Here is a 21,407-nt window from a genome sequence, read left to right on the forward strand (position 1 = left end):
AAACACTGCTACAAATTCAGCCAACTGCAATTAATGACACACAGCAATAACCTTTCTTGATTTGAGTACAATAAAACAAATCATTATAATTTTTTTTGAGTAAATGGCTTATTTCCTTATAGGCTTATCCATAAAATGATCACTTGTCTTTAAAAAAAAAAAAAAGGGCACACTCATTCTTTACATATGGCTAACAAGGACAGTGTAATTTGTTAGCAGTTTTCATAAAGAGAAAAAAAAACTACAAGTAGTAGGTTTAACTCATTCTAAAAAAAAAAATCAAAAATAAAAAGGCAGAAAAATATAGTACTATTCTTCCTAACGTTACTTATGTCCATGCAAATTCCTTTAATTATTATCATAGAATAAGTAAAATGTCAGGTATTTTGATATTACTCCTAAATAATATACAAAATAACAAAAATCATGTCTCTGGGAATTTCATAGTAATAGCAAAATACGTGTGACAGAACTAGAGCTTTCTTCCAAATAAGATATAAACCATAACATCTATGTTTGTATCCACGAATTCTTCCCAGCGTAAAACATAAAAGAGAATAGTTAACCCAGATTTTGTGAGGCATCCACCTGATGTCCACATCAGACTGGCACATAGAGCTGGCACCTGGAGCAAGGAGCTTTGAATAAGAAGCTATCTCCTGGAGGCAGTAAATATGGTACCGTGCATCTCTGGCAGTCTTAAGAATACGGTTAACAAGAAATGAAAAGAAACAAAAAAGGCAGTGCCAAATTCTTTTTCAAGGTCTGAAGAGCACTATAAACTCACTGACTGCTTCCTGCTTATTTTGAACCATTGCCAAGAGCCTCTCTGAGTTTCCATTCTATCAAGATGCCCGGATCGCTAGAGACAGCCCTCAGCCCTCAGGCAAGCACAAAGTTTAGCTTCCACCACACACCACCATCTCATTTTCCTGTACATGTTTATTTTCAGATTCCAACAATGTCAACAAAATTATGAGACACAAGTTACAAGTTCATTTAACATATTTCAAGGGTAAAAAACATGACTTTGATAGTGGAACTGACACTGATGATACATAAAATAATCATATAAAATATGAAACCTGAAACTAAGCAGGAGATACTCTTTTTAGTTGACCAATTAGGCTGTATGTGGCTTTGATTTTTATTTTACTAAATTTTTTTTTTTCAACTCAACACAATCTCTACTATTTTTTCCTAAGAATTTGCCAGGTAATGACTTTTTTAGGTTAAAAAAAGCAAAAATGATGTTTAATAAAACAGAGTTTGTGGGATTATCTTTTAAAATTAAATTCCTAAAACTGGCCCCCTAAATACTAAAAAATAAAATGGAACACCTGTCATTTGTATTAACATTAGTTTCATATTTTAGAATAAGAATCTATTTACCCCCTTAAAGTTTTATAAATATGAAAGCAAAAAATTTACTTTTCATATAAATAAGAAAGTAAAAAAAAAAGAAAGAAAAAAAAAAGGAATTATTCTAGCAATAATTCCATTTGTATCACACATTAGAAATCAGCCATGAAGTGAAAATAAGGTAACAAGTATTTTTTTTTTTTTAGTTTTTTAATCCAAGCAACTTCAGATTTTTTCTGTAAAAGGAATTACTCTTTATTTTTCCAGATTAGAAACATACCACATTTACATACTTTTCTCAGAAAATCACTTACTAAAACAATTAGAATGTTTTAAGAGAATTTTCATTAATTAAATGCTGATCAAAAAATGCTCATATGGAAACATTCTCCTGTTGGAAACTCTGATAAAGAAAATGTGGTGCTTTATTACTGTATGAAAATAACACTTTCTTAAATTCAAATGTTGGATATAAACTTCCATTGATGATTTATGTAGAACTTTTTCAAGTAAACCTAGAATTTCAAATTCTGTAAAAAGAATGCTTACCTATCTCTCTTATAGAGAAAAAAGTCAACAAAAGTTAAAATTTAGTGAAACATTCTCTATCATCATTCAAAGAGGCGTCTTTCTTTGAATATAGAGTGGCTAGAGTCCCACTTGAAAGTTGGGAAAAGAATAACAACAACTTACTGGATCTCAATGAGTTAATTTTAAAAATAGGGTCTCCCTTGGCTAGACAGGTGCAGACAACACGCAAGATGCCATATATCTGCAAAACAGTAACTAATGAAAATCAATATTCAAAACACAGAAGGAATGCTCAAAAAACAATGACGACAACAAGAAAAGACAATTCAAAAAATATGGGCAAAGATACAAACAGGCACTGGCGAGAGGAATAAACAGAACTTGGCAATAAATATATGAAAATAGGCTCACCCTCATTAGAAATCAGAAACATGTAAATAGAAATCTAATGAGATAGCATCTTTATAGCCATCTTTAAGACTGATAAACCTTAAAATTTAGGTGAAACCAAGTGATTCTTATGCTCTGCTGGTAAAACATTGTTTGGTTTTACCAAACAATCCAGTAAAACACAAAATATGTATATTCAATATTCCACTTATAGGTATCTTACTTGAAAAATTCTTCTGTGGATAGATAGGAAACATGTAAAAAATGTTTAAAGCAGCATTTTTAAGAGCAAACAAATAAAAATAAGCTAAACATCCATCAGCAGATGAACAAATAAATTCTGATATATGATGAGAAACTATATAGCAGTAAACAGGAACAAACAGCCGCATACATAATACAGACCAATCTCAAAAGCATAATGTCACATCAGAAAATCAAGGTGCAGAGGCTCACACATGCTAGTTCCTTTTAAACAGAATTTTAAAACATCAGTGAAAAACGTTGCTGTGGGCTATGCATGTGTTTTAGGGGTGGGATATGGGAGGCTACCCTTTCTGTGATGACAGATGAATAACATACACACAAATTCAGCAGTTACCTACAGGGGGAACACGGGGAATAAGTCAGGGAGGTGGGCACCGGGGCTTCAAAAGTAGTGATAATATAGGTCTCTTTAGGTGGGTGGCAGATACATACGTGTTCACTTTTTGTGGAAAAGAATTATACAGTTATAAAGAATTATATATACTATCAATGCATCAAAACTTTCTCAATTTTAAATATTAAAAAGGGGGTCTTGTTCTTGGAAACTGTCAGGAGCAATGAGGTAAGGCAGAAAAAGGAGACCGGCATAATGTGGCCAGAAGAGCAGGAGTTGCATCTGCCCTGAGAAAGAACGGCAGCCGAGACGTCAACCTGGGGTGTCAGCGTTTCAGCTAGTTTATAAGGGATGGAACGCCAGCTTAAGTTGATCCACTGAAGAGGAAATTACACAAAAGAGGAATATTTAAAAATACCCAACTGTATACTCTTGTGGAAAACAGCAGTGTAGCATTTGAACCCGGCATCTAAACTCTCCACTCTGCATCTAAACTCTCCACTCTGCCACCCACTGGCTTGACAAACTCAAGGGTTTCACTAGGGTCTTGACAACTTCTACACAAATGGCCCTTACCTTGCAGACGATGACTTAGTATTTATAATGTCTGCTAAGACATTTAACACAATTAAATTCCTATTTTTTACTTTCCTTTCATGAAAAAAATACCTAAAGAACCATAGCTCATTGAAGTGCCCCACATATGCACTTTTCAGTTGAAAAATAAGACCCTAAAGTGCTATAAAAGTTAAATGTAAAAAGACACAAGAGCTCTTTACTGTCATACAAAATGTTTTAAAAAAACTCTCATGAATTTATCAACACTGCAAGTCAAGTGCATTTTAAAAGCAGTTCAACATTGTTTTACTGTAGGACACAATATGCATTAAAATGGATAAGAATTTGGATGTATCAGTTCTGAGAGTAAAATAAAGTCTAAGTACAGGTGGCTGTCAAATAAAGTTATTTCTCAGAATTTACCCTAACATATGGTTCTCAAATACAATTACTTCTCAATATTACCGTGAGGTCAGCTTTTAAATGGTATTATCCCAAACATAGTTTTATTACCCAAAAATCCACACGAGTTTAATCAACATTTATACCAAATAACAGAATTTTAAGTCAGTAAGTTAATACTCACAAATTGTTGATACTAGAGTGCTTTCCCCCCACCAAAAAAAAACAAAACAAAACCATATTTGATAAGGTTGCCTGTTTCCCACAGGCTACAAAACTCTTTAACAATTCCCTCTTGAAATCGCAACCCACTCCAGTATTCTTGCCTGGGAAATTCTTGCCTGGACAGAGGAGCCTGGCGACCTACAGTTCATGGGGTTGCAAAAGAGTCAAATACAACTTAGTAACTAAACAACAACAATATGATCAATATGCCTTTTGCTAAATTAATTTTTAGAAGCTTTTCCTAAATTTGAAAAAAAAATTCTCTGATAACCATGTAATTGGTCCCAGTTCAAAATAGGGTGATACTAATTTAAAATGTATTTTAGGTTTCTGGCACAATGCAATCACAGGAAAAGTGAGTACTTTATGTTGTATTTGACAACTCAAAAATGATGTTTCCATTTGAGGGTCAGGAGTGAACTAAAGATAGGACTTTGGTTAACCTTTTGCTCAGAGTTGAGTTGTTTTGAGGATATTAAATCTAAAGAAATAATAACATTTGAAGATGTAGGCCAAACAAAGGTCACCCAGGATATATTAGCAAGAGAATTCAAATAATAAATCAATTTATTCTTTTTAAATCAGCAAATTCTAAACTAATAATCTAGAACTGAAACAACACAGCTCTTTCAATATCTGAGAAGCTGACCTGGAAAGTCAGTGTAATGGGATTACACTTTCATTCACATTCTTGACAAAGAACGGCCAACACATAGTTTCAAATTACATAGTACTATACTTAAAATTATACTGGGTCCTGTGTAAATCCTCAAGAGATATATCTACAGAAAGCAGTAACTTTATCATCACCAACTGTGTGATCTTGGCTAGAATGCTTAACCTCTCTGAGCCTTAATTCTTCATGTCTAAAGATGGGGATAACAACAGTACCTATTTCATGTGGCTGCTACAAGGAATAAATGAGATAATAACGCAAAGTTCTTAGAATTGTATCTAGCATGTGATACAAGCTTAATACATATAAGTTATGTGGGGGACATTTTCTAATGGATTTCAAAACTCTAAGACACTTGATTCTCCATAAAAATTTTAGGTATAGTAAATAAGAGTATTTGTCAAAACACGACCAGAGACCAGGAATGACCCATAGCTATAGCAGTGCCTGAGGTTTAGCTAAGAAGTATCTTTCAATTGAATTAAAGTATAATGAAGCTAGAGTAAATATTACATATAACTTAAGGAAAATATTTTTGGTAATATAAGTTAAATTATCAAAATTCTATTATGTTGTTCATTAAATAATGAAGTGATGTATTACCTATGGTTTTAATGAAAAAAGGTTAATTCTGCTCAAACATAAGTTTGCTAATAAATACAAGTGTGTGTGTATATATGTGTAATTATTGTTATCTAGAAGACTGAGTCATAAAAAAGGGCTTATGTCTGCTTCAGACAAAATGTAAATATCAGTTTCTAGTACTAAGATTAGTATTTCTTGCAGCTCAAATATTCATTTTTTGATGATACTGAATGTGAGTCTCAAATTTTTCATCTTATAAAATTTAATGTTCTAAAATATCTATAACTCAACCTCCAAACAGTAACTTATTTTCCCTTTAAGGGTCACGTTCAAGAAAGAAGATGCTAATAGGTAGTCTGGGCAGGGAAAGAATTAATAAAAGCTGTCAGTAGTCTATGAGCCTATTTTTATTTCCTGGCATATGTGTTTAATACATTGAGGATTTGAATGAATTGGTATATCAACAAGTAAATGAGGTATGGATGGGTGGAAAATTTTGAAAAATAAAGCACAGGCTAGTCTAAAAGTTATCTGTTGCTCTAAAATTCTACAGTTCAGGTTTCTGAGACATTTAAAGAAATCCCTGTAAATTCCCAAGAGTATGGGCTCCTCTTCTTTCTCTCTCTATTCAGTCCCTCTCCTATACCTACACCCTTAACTTTACACCCCCGACCATGGCTACCTTGAGAAACACCATCTTTAAGATCTTACTCTGAAATTCTAACTTGATTACCAGTAGGGGGGTTGAAGGTACACAGTCAGAACAGAAGCCACAGTTACTTTCTTTTGCAAAATGGCTTTGGGAAGCAGTTGTTAATTCCCAAAGCCATGTGGGAAGCTGTGACTTCCATAAGAATTGAGTTATTTTAAGGTAAAACAGAGGCTGAAAAGACTCAGATTCAAACCAACACTGTGCAAAAGGATCCACCCCTGAGTGCCCACAAATATGAGACAAAATGCCCACACTCAATAAACACAGAAATCTGGTCTCCTAAAGCTCTTAATTCCTTCATTCAGCAAATATTTACAAGGTCCATGTTCTGCACCAGGCACTATCTGCGCAGAATGGAGTGTCAGGGTAAATAACCAGTAGTCCTTGAATTACATTCATAAACGATTAAAAAGTGTGATGATCTGGAAGATGGTTTCACACCAGAATCCATGAAATCTGGATTATAAAAAAACCAGAGCAAAGGCTGTAAGAGGCTGTGTTTGGCATCTGTCTCCTTCACGAGAGTAAGATCACCAGTAGCAGGTTGCGTGCGTGCCAGGTCACTTCAGTCGTGTCCAACTCTTTGTGCCCTCTGGACTGTAGCCCACCAGGCTCCTCTGAGCATGGGATTCACCAGGCAAGAACACTGGAGTGGGCTGCCATGCCCTCCTCCAGGGGATCCTCCCCTCTCTGGAATCAACCCCACATCTCCTGCGGCTCCTGCACTGCAGGCAGGTTCTTTACTGCTGAGACACCAGGGAAGCCAGGTTAGCAGCATCTAAACTGGCCACTGGCACAAAAGTAGAGATGCAAAGTTCACACTATGAAGAGGTTCAAATATAATGTCAGAGGTATTTAATTCTTCAACATCGGGGTGGATACCATCACCATTCACATTTCCTGAGCATTCCCAGACATCATTCTACCACTTCACATACATCTTTGTTCACCTTTCAAAGTTCCTAACAAATAAAAAGAAAACAGGCTAGGACCATACAGTTTCTACATTTCAGCCTTACTAGGATCAGAAGTGGCAAGATTTACTTTGACACAGGTGATTAAAGATGACTGACAGAAGCTTAGAACTAAACAGGTCATGGCAGGGGGGGGGGATGTGGAGAGGAGATACTACTATTAATAGCTGTTATATCCCCATGCTGTATAAATTTTATTTTCGATCTTCTGCATGTTCTCTAAATAGTAATTACTTTAAAAATCTGAAAGCAAGCAAGCAGACTTGAGGGATTTTACTAAAGAGGGAACCAGGGTGCATGTTGGGAGCCAGACATGGCAGGAAGAGTAGTTTCTTAGCATGAGTCTACAGTGAGGGCAGAGGTCTTCCGGCCAGGTAGCCAAGTTGTCTGACTAAACATTAAGTAGATGAAGCCTCAGCATTACATCAGCTGAAAACTCCAGGGTGTACTTTAATTGTCTGTGTGAGCAAGTTACTGCTGCAAGGAGCATCAGTCTTGAAGACAGGTTTCTTGGTGGTCTGTGTTGCCACCTACAGAAACTGGGCTTCACACCCTCTAATGCATAGTGATCGTGGAGTTGTTCTGTATATGATAATAAATGGGCGGTGGGGTGGGCAGCGCAAAGAGAAGTAAATAAAAAGCATCACCCCATGATTTCTCCAATGAATACTTTAATTCTCTAATTTCTCCTTCCAACTTAGCAGACTGCACATGAGAAGGTGAACTTGTAAATAAAATAGGAACACACTTGAATGGAGGAGAACCTGCTGGCAGGCCGAGATCCTTGAAGATTTTAGGTCAAGGAGCCAAGAAGCTCTATATTTTAAACTCAACAGGTTACTATGAAAAGATGGTGATATCATTAAGCACCTGAGACATAAAGCTATGAGTTCTTTAAATAATGCAGCAATTTATGCACCACAGAAAACAGAAAACAAAGCCTTTGTTCAAACTTTCCAAATGACTCTCAGTTTTTCTTGACCTGGCCTGAAGTTTCAGGGGTTTTCATCAACACCTGTCTTTATGCATGAATTTCTCCTTTCGAGCCCTCAGCAGCTATCTAGCCACTAAACCACATTAGCTTATTTACACAAACAGATCATTTTTAGTTCTTGGGTTCTGTAATAGGATCGACAAATGTTCTTTTAAAATGTTTTCAAGAGCAATGAGGTACAACTAGGTGGTGGTGGAAGCTGTGGGTCTCCAAGTGCCCTCACTAAACTCCTGGGCACTTTTCTCATTTCCATGGCTTAAAAGACTGAAGGATTAGAGGAACAGGAAAGTCAGTATCCTGCTTGGGTAAGGCCATGAATACATGAGCTTCGTCTGTGGTGTTTTACCTCAAGGGGCTTCCTCATCAAAAGCCCTTTACTTCAGAAACTCAACTCAATTAAACATCAGGGAACACGACATTCATGAGAGAAAGCTAGTTTTCTCCTCTGAAGAATGAAATGACTGATCTAGATAACGTTTAACGTTCCTTATAGCTCTGAGTCTCTGAAAGAACAATAATATTCTACATCAAAAGTTTATGTAAAAAGTTCAAATGTTACAAAAACCTTTATGAGTAAACTAAAAAGATAAAACTGGGAAAAACATATGCAAACTATATCATAAAAAGAGGTTTGTTTATAGGAAACAGATCACTTCTAGGAGTATGCTAGAAATGTGGTCTTAACTACATGAAAAGGTGCTCAGTCACACACTTAGTAAGAAGAATGAAAATTACTAGGCCAAGACTCCAATTTTCATTTCTAAAATGAGCAAATATCAAGAAGGTCAACAAAATCTAAATAACTCATCCTATTGGCAAGGCTGTGGAGAAACAGGAACTCTCTCACAGCGCTGGTGGAAATGGAAAATGATACAACACCTACAGTGGGGGACATCATAATATTTAACAAAATTACACCTTTTGGCTCATGTACCCATATGTAAATATATACTTATATGCATGCATGCTAAGTCACTTCAGTCATGTCCAAGTCTTTGCAACCCTATGGACTGTAGCTTGCTAGGTTCCTCTGTCCATGGGGATTCTCCAGAGAAGAATACTGGAGTGGGTTGCCATGCCCTCCTCCAGGAGATCTTGCCAACCCAGGGATTGAACCCACCTGTCCTATGTCTCCTGCACTGGCAAGTGGGTTCTTTACAGTTAGCACCACCTGGAAACCCAAATATATATGTATATGGATTGTAAGTATTATATAAATGGATTATACACACACACACACACACACACACACACACACACACACACACACACATGTATTCTAGCTAATAAACAAAGAACGAAAGATAGAATTAGGATATATAGGTAATGCTCATTCCTAGCAACATCACACACAACTAGCAATGAAGGTTTCCTGATTAAAATACACAACACCCACTGGATCTACAAAGTACCCTTGGCCAAAGAGTATTTGTGTGTGTACATCTCAAACCTAAATCCAACTGAATCTCTAGATTTAACTACCAATTTTTCAGGAAATATAGCATACGGAGAAGCATGTTAAGCGACAGCAAAATCCAAAGTGTAGGAAACTGTGGTGGCGAGAGGACCCAGTTTCTCAGCAAATAAGCTGTAAAGGGAAAAAAGAGATGTGGATAAGAAACCTACATTCACAGGGGGCATATCAATTCTGGGAAATTCATGAATCTAAGTTGAACAAACAATAATCAATAAAAAACTATGAATATATGTATGTATACTACATATGGGCTTCCCAGGTGATGCCAGTGGTAAAGAATCTGCCTGCCAATGCAGGAGATCCAAGAGACAGAGGATCAATCCCTGGTAAGGAAGATCCCCTGGGGTAGGAAAAGGCAACCTGCTCCAGTATTCCTGCCTGGAAAATCACGGAGGGAGCCTGGTGGGCTTCAGCCCTTGCAGCCACTGAGAGAATGAGATACAACTGAGTGACTAAGAACACATGCTACACACGTGTTTGTGTATCTCTATACACATTTGTAGGTATGTATGTACATCCACATCCATCCATACATATGCGTGTGTATGTGTGTGTATACACATATAACTGAAGAAACCTGAAGTGAACTAAAGCATCTGATAATATTAAGAAACAGTTAATTTTGGGTGTATGCTGAAACACTACTTTAAAGAAAAATAACTTACTTTCAGGAGAAATATACTAAAATTTCACAGGCGAATTGGTACAATATATTCCATGGTGGCTCAGACGGTAAAGCGTCTGCCTACAATTCGGGACACCCGGGTTCAATCCCTGGGTTGGGAAGATCTCCTGGAGAAGGAAATGGCAACCCATTTCAGTGTTCTTGCCTGGAAAACCCCATGGACGGAGGAACCTGGAAGGCTACAGTCCATGGGGTCGCAAAGAGTCGGACACGACTGAGCGACTTCACTTTCACTTTCTTTCGTGGGATTTGTTAAAAATGTGGGGGTCAATAGAGGAAGGATTGAGTGAGAGTGACTTGAGATTACTTTAAGTTGGGTAGTGAGTACATTCATGGTTACCATTCTCTCTACTTCTATGGATAAGACTACATTTTTCTACAGTAAAGCTAAAAACCACATGAACAAAAACAACAAAATTTCTGTGTCTAATACTAACAAGCTGGTAACAGAACACTGATGTCAGACTAAGACATTCTAACTCAGAAGTCCATCATGCTCAGCTGAGGAGCTTTTTCAAAATACAGTTTCTGAACCACCATTACCTTAATGAATCCCAAAGAAGAATGAACTGTGTCGTGTCCCTCAGGACTTGAGTGTGGAAAGAAGGTTGAGAACCACCTACAGTGTTTAAACGCCACAAGGGTGGGGGCTGTACATCATTCATCCAGTTCCTTTACCACCATACCTGACATGTAGAAGATACTCAAGAAATACTTGGTGAATTAATGATAAACTGGGAAGTGAAAATGAACATGTGAGCTTAATAGCAGCTAAATGCTAGTGTGCAAAAAACATCTTCATATTTGATATTGAAAAAAAAACATTTAGGTCGCTGAGTTTAAAGAGCATGACTTTCTGTTCTTTAAGTAGAATACGTTTTCATTATAAAGCCACAGTCTAGTCACTTTCAACAGCTACAGGTAAACTCCTAGAATAAAAATAGCTTTAAATACACAATTGGGTGGGGTGAAGCTAGAAAATATTCTGATTCTACAATCTGTTTTGGACAAGACAGTGCTTTTTATGTGACTAACAAAGCAAACAGTAGTCAGATTCCTTGTACTGAAATAAACACACTATTTGCAAAAAGGGTTGAACGTACAAGGCTTATTCAATAAAGACACCACATTTCCCAAAATTAAATGGGAATATAGAATGGCAGATACCCACATATATTTACATATCCCCCAAAGAAGACATATGACCACTTGGTATGGATTTTGTCTATAATAATTACTAAATGGAGCCAAGCCCACCGTCTCACCACAGAAAACAGCAAAATACCTCAAGTGCAAGAATTACCTAATTTTAAAGCTGGGAGGAGTTTAGAAACTAATCCAAACTTTTCATTGTGTTGATGAAAAAAACAAACACCTAGAGAGGTTAAGGTGAAAAGTTCTGGAAATAGGTGGAGCAACCACAGATAAACACATGGTCTACACAGGTGCACAGAATGAAGAGCTGAGAATTAATCTTTGAATTTTCACGTGAATAATAACAAACAAAGTATCAGTCTCGATTATAAACAAATAAGTATGTGTCACCATTTATACACATAAAAATACTGGAATATACATTTCTAATAAATCCTTTTAAAACAAATTCTATAACCTAGTATTCAAGGGCGTCCATGATGTTACCCCACTTACTTTTTCAAAATCTTTTCCAAGAGAACCAACCACAGTACCTGGAAGGCAGCCATTTCTCTCTCATCTTTTGTGGTCTCTCACAGATGTAGTAGAGGACACAGTATAATTACAAAAAGTATTATTCCATAGATGATTCTCAAGTGATGAAAGAATGATCACAATATATAGAACAGATAAGCAACAAGGCCCTACTGCATAACAAAGGGACTATATTTAACATCCTGTGTGAAGCCATAATGGAAAAGAATAAAGACAGAATATGTGTGTGTGTGTGTATGTATAACTGAATCACATTGTCATACGGCAGAAATTAATATAACATTGTAAATCAACTATACCTCCATAAAAATGAATGATTAGAAAATACAATACAAACTTTTCAATTCTCCTGTTACTCAGAACTGATATAAAAGTCATATTTCATACGAATCTGTGAATTTTATATAGAGACATATGGGACATGGTAAGTTTTTAAATATAGCAACTAATAAAAGGTCTGAAAGTGAGAATTAAGAAAGAAGGCAGTGAGATGAGTTATCCATTTATATTTCTACAAGGTGCTATGCAAGGCTTAGTTCAAAATATAAGCAGAAAATTACATGCAGGGGAGGAGGAAGGGAAGAAAAAGAACAAACCCTTATTTCATCTACTGGTCAAACATTTAATTTCAATTATTGATCAAGCCTGAATCCATACCACTTTAATTCTATAGAGATTTTTTTTTAAAAAGACATATCTATGCTTATTATGGAATTTCCCTTCTCACCTACTTCATATGTAAAGTTGATGTGATTTAGCTCCAAAATGACAAAATGAAATAAGAATCAGAATTTGGCCTCTCAACTTGCTGTTACTAGATTCTTTAGGATCCTGAAAACTGATTTAAGAGTCTCCTATTATTGCTAAAGAGAACACTAACTACTGAAAATCACAATGGTAACATTTACTTTGATCTTTTGGGGGAAAAATGTTTCTAACTGAGCTGATTCAAGATCCCTGAAGGAAACTGCAAGGTAAACCGATAATACTTTCAAAAAGCTCAAAGCAAAGTCTGAAGATTATTTTCTGAAATGAACACAGCAACCTCATTTAAATGGACATGATATGATATTATCAAGTTAAGAGTTTTTGTACCTCCTCCACTGCAACTCCAAAATAAAACCCAAAATTAAGCAATAAAATCTGAAGCCATCTACCGAACACAGTAAGTAGAGTGTTGGGAACAATGAATTTAAATCCTTCAGGGTAATTACACTGCCAGCTCTAAATTTATGGATGTCTTGCTTCTGTCTGAAAAATTTTAAATATTTAAATGCAAAAACTAAAATGTTTATATGCTAACCATATTTTATATTTCTCTTATTAACGTCTGAGGGCTTACATTAAAAATCGTGAAATACAAGACAGCATACCTACATTTTCACCATTGTGCTTCTCCCAAGCCTAAAAATAAAGAGTTGGGATATGCAATTTTCATAAAAATTTAGCAACATTCATGGACACATTGATGGCTTTATGTAATAAGTGAAGAATTTAGGTGATGGTTTAAACCCACACTCCCCTCCAAAAGACTTCTTTCCCTATTTTACATGGTCCCAAGTATTTTCAACCAAGTAAGACAAGAAGGTGCTTTCTAAAAATAAAGGGGCTAGGATTACCCCATCATGAACTAGCAACCTAAACATCTGAGTAATAACTTCTAAAATAAAATCACAGAAAAAAGATGGTCCATTGCTAAAACTATTAATATATATTTAAGACAAAGAGTTTATTTTTCAATAAGAAAACAAGGAAAAAGAGCCCAACCTGATCTTGTATGCCTGCCTAATAGAACTTTCCACCATAATTAGTGCTCTCCACCTCTGGGGCAGGGGGAGGAGCTTAAACTCTGGGTAACCTCATGGAGCAAGGGAAAAAACAGTATAAATACTTCAGGACAGCTCTGGAGAGGGCATCTTCTGCAGTGCTCACCTGGGCACAGAGGAAGGCACGAGCGCTGGTAGGAAACCACCTCCAGGAGCTCCTAGAGTCCGGGTAAGTCTGCCAGTAGATCTCCGTGTCAGCGTATTTGGGGAAAAGTCTCACTTATTTGTTTTTTGGGGGATTTAAAATAATGGCTTTCCACTAAAATCACTAAGAAATTTTAATTTGTAGCTGTCTGTAAAATATAGTCTTAATTAAACTAAATTTGCAAAAACATGCTGTAATCTGAATTTCAGTGTTTTTGAGACTATTGGTAACTTCAGTCTGTATCAAAGATCCTGAGTTATTTAATACTGACATCCAACTGTAGTTTCTGTGTTTCTTTTATTGAAATCATTTTTTTTTCCCACTTGATTATCTGGATGCAGTTTTCAAAACCGACTAAGACATATATTCGTATAATTAACAAAATTGTAACTCTCAATTTATGGAATATATTCAGGATATATAGAATAAGGTTAAAAAGTAGATGAAGAATTCATCTATGCAACATTAGAAAAGTAAAACAGGTCAATAATGAAGCTATATGAAATTATTCTTTTCTGTTTTTCAGAATCCAGCTGAGATCATGCTGCCACAAACAGCCCTTTTGCTGCTAATATCCTTGAACTTGGTTCATGGAGTGTTTTATACTGAGCGATACCAAACACCTACAGGCATAAAAGGCCCACCATCCAACACCAAGACACAGTTCTTCATCCCTTATGCCATAAAGGGTAAAGGTAAACTGAACTACATATCTTGCTCTATTAACTAGTGGGTTGTTGCTTTATATAGTCTTAATGATCTCTTTAGCAAAATGTTTTTTTAATTTTATTTGGCATTAAATTACCTTCAAACTCCTTACATAGCCCAAAATGATTTATGATAAAAGTAGGTCTTTTCAAGAACATCCATATCCTTTACACAAGAATAGCAGAAAGACATACCTAAAGAATATTAGGAAATTTTAGGTGTAGAATTTTTTCCCTCAAATGTGTGCTTTTTGCACAAATAATTACCCATAATCTAGACATATTAATCCAACCAAATTAGTCATGTTTAAATTGCTTTAACCAAAAATAAGTGTCCATTGTACACAAAAAGAGTAGCAGGTTTATATATCTAAATGCTTACACACACTTCTTTTTACAACTTATTTTTCTAGCTTACAAATCCATACAAAATTGAGTCTTAGCTATCAAATAACATGAGATCCCCTCAAGAGAAATTTAACAGGCAAATGAAGTAGCAATTCTTATAATTTTTTTAATGCATTTTGGTTTAGTTTAGCAGTTAAGTGCACAGACCTAACTGCTTCATGCAACCCTGAGTTAGTTATTTATCCTCTCTAGGTTTTAGCTCACTCATTTGTAAAACAAGGAGCATCTATTTCAAAGGGCTGTTCTGAGACTTAAATTAGTTAATATATAAAGTGCTAAAGGGTTAGCTATTACTACTACTGCTTCTATTTTTCACACTACTTGCATTATTTCTACTTCAATTATTACTTCTCTCCTCCTCTTCCTCTTCCTACTACTCTAGTACTGGTGGTGTAGCCTTAGGTAACTTTTAACTCTGTTCTTGAATCTGTTCTTCATCTGCTCACCTTTCTTGACTAGTATGAGGAGTACTGATATTATGTATATAAAATACTAACAAATCCCCAAACAAAGGCAACTTTTAGGTTCATATTCACCAATTTTGTTTAATAGCTATCTGGCACAAACTGCCTGCTACATTACTGAATTACACTGAATAATATGAACTGACTATAGGACTCAAATTTCTTTTCCGTAGTATTTTTCCATTATGCTTACATATTTTATCCTATAAAGCTAAGAATAGTTGTCATAAAATTTAAAAATTATGCTTCCGGAGATGACTTTTAGCAAACTGAATGTATAGGATTGTCTTTTTAAGAAGAAAGATGAAATTTTAAATGTTTCATGTAAGGTAGCTTAATGAAAAGAAATAAATGCATAAGTACTCAAGAGATACCTGTCAATGCTCAAATACAAATACAGTATGTGAAAGAAAAAAGTTAGGAAAAGAATAAAAGACAAGAAAATCTGATACTTTGCTTGAAGCAACAAACGCAATTTGAAATGCTATGACAAGCAGTGCTGAATTATACTCTGTATGATCACAAATTCAGACTCTTTGTAGCTTACAAGATCATAAAAAACAGTTGTGAATTGAAATAAAATGCGCCACCACTATTAGAAGTTTAAAATATTTTCTATCTTTTCACAATAATATACTATATCATTTTGGTTTTTCTTTTGTAGAAAAAATGAAAAATATATCTTGCTAACAAATGAAAAATTTAGAAGCCATATTTTAACTATTAAATCCACTTTAGTCTACTTGGTAATACAAAGTAGAAACAAATATATTATTATCCACCAGCAATTAAATGAAGACAAAAGCCCACAATTTATATAGTGAAACACTGAATTGCTAACAGATATACAAGAAATTCCTGTGCAGTTTGCTAGGCACATCTGTTCAAAAATGTTAAAAGAGAACTCAGTCAAAACACACTAAATTATGCTGCAGAGGGTTTCATTACTGGTGAGTACATGAGAACCGTACTCTGACACAATCAACCACTTTGTAGACATTTAAGAAACTTCTCTCCTGGAATCTACCAGGGTAACATTCTAAGTGACAGAGATCACTGTCTTTGGAGTTTCAGTCTCAAATTGGGCTCAATTCAGTCATTCACAGCAAGACTTGCTTTTCCTCTCTACTTTAACAGTGAAACAGATTTCCAACCAGACCAAGACAATTATTTTTATATAGACATGATCTTTATAAGATTCTGAAGCAAACCCCAATTTAATGATTTGCATTTTAAAAAAATGTCCTATTTTACTGCAAACCATTAAGAAATCCTTTATTCATTTATTCTATTTGTAAGGCAGTAACACTCATTCATATAGATATATCACATATGTACAGTAACAGCACCAACAATATGTGCTAATATATGGAAATCTTTTCCATAAATTAATTTTTCTCATAGTCTTTTTCCTCATGTCATTTTTTGAAAATCAATGGGTAAAACTACACATTTGTTTGAAAAATGAAATATAATTTCTAATTAGTACAACATATAAAGATACCCAAAAGACTTTCCTATTTCAGTATATGTTTTAATGAGCATGCTCTGTATTTTATACTTCATTTGTTATCAAATGTTTTCCAAATACCAGGAACATCTCTACTTAAGAGTATACATTAGCAACTACTGTTGGCTGACTACTTCTTACATGCCAGTTAATTAATATGAAAGATTTAAAAAATATAGTAATGTACCAACTAACATTTGAAAGAAATTATACCCATAAAAATATATTTTCAAAGGCAATTTTCAATTCAATTCATTTAATATCAATTTCATTTTAGTCTGCATTTTGATATTTAAAGCCATTAAAGATTTAGTTAAATGGAGTTGAAGCATATTAACATGTTTTATCCAAAAAAAGATGGAGCTCAAAAGTCACAGTTCTAAGTCATTTTCAGGGTTTTGACGAAACTACTCAACTACTTTGACATCTACTAAATCTACCATTACTATGAACCATTTTCTGACAGCATAAGAATCTAATGTTAATAGTATACACAGACATTCTAACTATATTTCTGAGAATTTATTAAACAAAAAATTAATTTTAAATAAATCCCGCTAGTAGATATTTTAAAACATAAGTAGCTTCATTACCATCTCTGCTAGCTATAGAAGAATTTCTGAGAAAAAAAGACTATTTTATCTACAGGCATATGATAACACTGCCTAAAGATCCTTTGACATGGTAATACTTCCCCAATAGTGTATCCTAAAGTCAGTCATGCTCTGTTACACCCCACCTTTGAATGACTAAAACCAAAACTCTGGACACCTCTTAAAACACTTATCACACGGACACTTGTTTTATTCCACTTGGGACTATGGTTATTACAGGATATGTTTTGTACTTTTCTTATATTTACAGTTCAATAACAGATTTCACATTGTAGGCACTAAATAATTTTTTAGTTTTACTAGTAGAAGTATTTAGCTCAAATGGACCCACAGATCTATGAAATCAACAATATCTGCATTAGTCAAAAAAATTTTATTAAACCATTTTAATACTATTTTATGTACCTTGCACATTAATTCTTTAATTCCTTATTTCAATTTTAAATCAACAACAGAGAACGTAAGAGCTCATGCTTTGTACTGAGGTCAAAAACAATCAAATGAAAGAAAACCCGAAATCTAAACTGTTTTCAGCAGGGTCGTGGCAGATGTAAATTAAAACAGACTGCATTTCTCCTTTATCTTATAGGATAGCTTTTGTGAAGGAAAGTTGTTTTAGTTCTTAAGCCTGTTCCTTATTCTGTAAGCCTTTTCCCTCTTTTCCTATCAAATGCCTTTTTTCCCTTTTCCTTTTGCTAGGTAGATGATTTTCCTAAAATAAATGTGCTAAGTTTACCTCCAATGCACTCTTATTCTAAATGAATTCTTCAATCTCAGCTTATTTTCATGGATTAGGACGTAATGAAAGTAAGATGGTAGCCACGGTCTTCTGAAACCATCTTCTCTAGCAGTATGTTTTAAAACAATATAGATGTCTGAAAACAATATAAAATTGTCTAAAACCATTTAAGACTAGTCTGTCAAAGTGGTCTGACTGACACTGCAACCCCCCGTCCTCATTTACACTTTGAGAAGCAGTGGTTTCTCAGCATCACTAACCCTCACCCCATGTGCTCTGCGCATCTCTCAGGTGTGTCGCTAAGAGGAGAGCAAGGCATCCCCGGCCCACCAGGCCCCGCGGGACCTCGAGGGCACCCAGGCCCGTCTGGACCACCAGGAAAACCCGGCACCGGAAGTCCTGGGCCCCAAGGACAGCCAGGGTTGCCAGGACCGCCGGGACCGCCAGCCACTGGGAAGCCAGGTTCGCCAGGACTCCCAGGCAAACAAGGGGAGAGAGGACTCAATGGACCAAAAGGGGATATTGGACCAGCTGGTTTACCAGGACCACGGGGCCCACCAGGGCCGCCCGGAATCCCCGGCCCAGCTGGAATTTCTCTTCCAGGAAAACCCGGGCCACAAGGACCTACAGGAGAACCAGGTCCCAGGGGCTTTCCTGGAGAAAAGGGTGCGCCAGGGGTCCCTGGACTGAGTGGGCAGAAAGGGGAAACGGGGTACTGTGCTCCGTGCCGCCCAGGTGAGAGGGGCCTCCCAGGTCCTCAGGGTCCCACGGGACCGCCTGGCCCTCCTGGAGTGGGGAAAAGAGGTGACAGTGGGTTACCAGGACAGCCAGGCCTCAAAGGCGACCAGGGTGTTCCGGGGGAGAGGGGACCAGCCGGCCCACCAGGCCCCCAAGGCCCGCCTGGGCAACAAGGACCAGAAGGCACTGGAAAGCCAGGAGCCCCTGGAACTCCGGGCCAGCCAGGGATCCCAGGGACGAAAGGTCACCCTGGGGCCCCAGGACCAGCTGGGCTCCCGGGCGCTCCCGGCTTTGGGAAACCAGGCTTGCCGGGCCTGAAGGGACAGAGAGGACCCGTGGGCCTTCCAGGGAGTCCAGGTGCCAAAGGGGAACAAGGCCCAGCAGGTCAGCCCGGGGAAGCAGGTCTGCCCGGACCCTCAGGGAATACGGGACCGCAAGGACCGAAAGGCACTCCAGGTAACCCCGGGCTCCCAGGCCCCAAAGGTGAGATGGGGCCAGTGGGGCCTGCAGGAGACCCCGGGGCAAAGGGAGATAGGGGCGCCTCTGGCTCAGACGGGAAACCAGGGTACCCAGGAGAACCAGGTCTCAACGGCCCCAAGGGTAACCCAGGGTTGCCGGGCCCAAAAGGTGACCCTGGAATCGCAGGGCCCCCTGGTCTCCCAGGCCCCATGGGTCCAGCAGGAGCTAAAGGAATGCCAGGACACAATGGCGAGGCTGGGCCCAGAGGAGTCCCTGGAATACCCGGTACTAGAGGTCCCATTGGGCCGCCAGGCATTCCAGGATTCCCTGGAGCCAAAGGCGATGCGGGAACCCCAGGGCCTCCTGGCCCAGCGGGCATAGCGGTTAAGGGCCTCAATGGACCGACTGGGCCTCCAGGGCCTCCGGGGCCAAGAGGCAATGCTGGGGAGCCTGGCCTCCCAGGGCCCCCAGGCCCTCCAGGCCAAGCAGCCCTGCCCGAGGACTTTGTAAAGGCAGGCCAAAGGCCGTTTGTTAGTGCCAATCAGGGAGTAACAGGGATGCCTGTGTCTGCTTTCACTGTGATCCTCTCCAAAGCTTACCCAGCTATAGGTACTCCGATCCCATTTGATAAGATTTTATATAACAAGCAACAGCATTATGATCCAAGAACTGGAATCTTTACCTGTAAGATTCCAGGGATATATTACTTCTCTTACCACATCCATGTGAAAGGGACCCATGCTTGGGTAGGTCTGTATAAGAACGGCACCCCTGTGATGTACACCTATGATGAGTACATCAAGGGCTACCTGGATCAGGCTTCGGGGAGCGCCGTCATCGACCTCACCGAGAACGACCAGGTATGGCTCCAGCTGCCGAATGCAGGCTCCAGTGGGCTCTACTCCTCTGAGTACGTCCACTCCTCCTTCTCAGGATTCCTGGTAGCTCCCATGTGAGCCCCCTCCCACCGAGCTAGCACACATCTGCTTGGAAAGGCATTCCCCAACTCCACCCCACCCCACGAAATGCATATGGAGGTAGGCTGAAAACATGTGACTCATTTTAGTTTTCCAAAGTACAGGTCTGAGCTCTCAGATACAGTAAACATATGTGAAGACCCTCTTGAGTGTCTAGTCAGCAGTCCTAAAACTTCTAAAAGTTGTCTGGGAACTCCTTCAGTATTTAACAATTTCATCCTGCTAAGTTAAAAAAAAATCGCAAAAACCCCTGAAATGTGATGCTAAACCACGTCAAATTTGATTTCAGAAGTTCAGCATTTTCTTTTAAAAATAAGTCTGTTTATGACAATTAACAGGAAAATTTCCAGGAAACAATCAGGAGATGTCATCTATCTTAAATACTTGAATATTCAAATTTAAAAAACACTATATACCCTGAGATCTTTCTGATGGTGCATTACTCGAAGGTTTAAGTGGCTCCTTTTGTCAATATCTATTCAAGTATACAGGTGCATATAGACTTTTTATAGTTCTCATAAGAAACCCAAAATATTAATGTTAAAGTTAATCTGAAATGCAAGGTGCTTTAGTCATGAACCTTTTCAAACGTTTCTGTGGATTGCTGAAAGCTTTCTATATACCCTTTACAACTTGGAAATGGTGTCTAACCTATTTTATTTATTTGACACAAGTGTGATTAATTTGTTTTAATGACTTCTTGAGTCTTATATAATGTTAATATGACTTTGTGGGTTTATAGAGTATTAGCATATGTACCTTGGGCCTCCCATTCCAGTGAAATTGTAGTATCAAGAGTTTCAAAATCTGACTAGAAATGAAAAGATTATTTATTTCTGCTCTGTACTGTATTTTAATGTTTCTGTTGAAAACTCTTAAGCTGTGCCTCATGAAATGTTTTATCTACTCCTTATTTACAACGCAATAAAATAACATCAATAGATGATTATGTTGAACTT

The 21,407-nt window shown here is 37.3% G+C and overlaps 2 protein-coding genes across 3 annotated transcripts in view; one reads left to right on the forward strand and one right to left on the reverse strand.

Moving 5' to 3' along the window:
- Positions 1-21,407, reverse strand: part of NT5DC1 (5'-nucleotidase domain containing 1) — a 119,667-nt gene that overhangs the window by 79,253 nt on the left and 19,007 nt on the right. The window lies entirely within an intron of this gene.
- Positions 14,374-20,427, forward strand: COL10A1 (collagen type X alpha 1 chain). Its single transcript, XM_065911813.1, has 2 exons — positions 14,374-14,527; positions 18,566-20,427. Exons 1-2 carry the CDS (start codon positions 14,374-14,376, stop codon positions 20,425-20,427), a joined length of 2,016 nt encoding a protein of 671 aa, XP_065767885.1.

Source organism: Muntiacus reevesi, chromosome 19 (assembly GCF_963930625.1).
Source record: "Muntiacus reevesi chromosome 19, mMunRee1.1, whole genome shotgun sequence".
In the NCBI taxonomy this organism is placed as follows: Eukaryota; Metazoa; Chordata; class Mammalia; order Artiodactyla; family Cervidae; genus Muntiacus; species Muntiacus reevesi.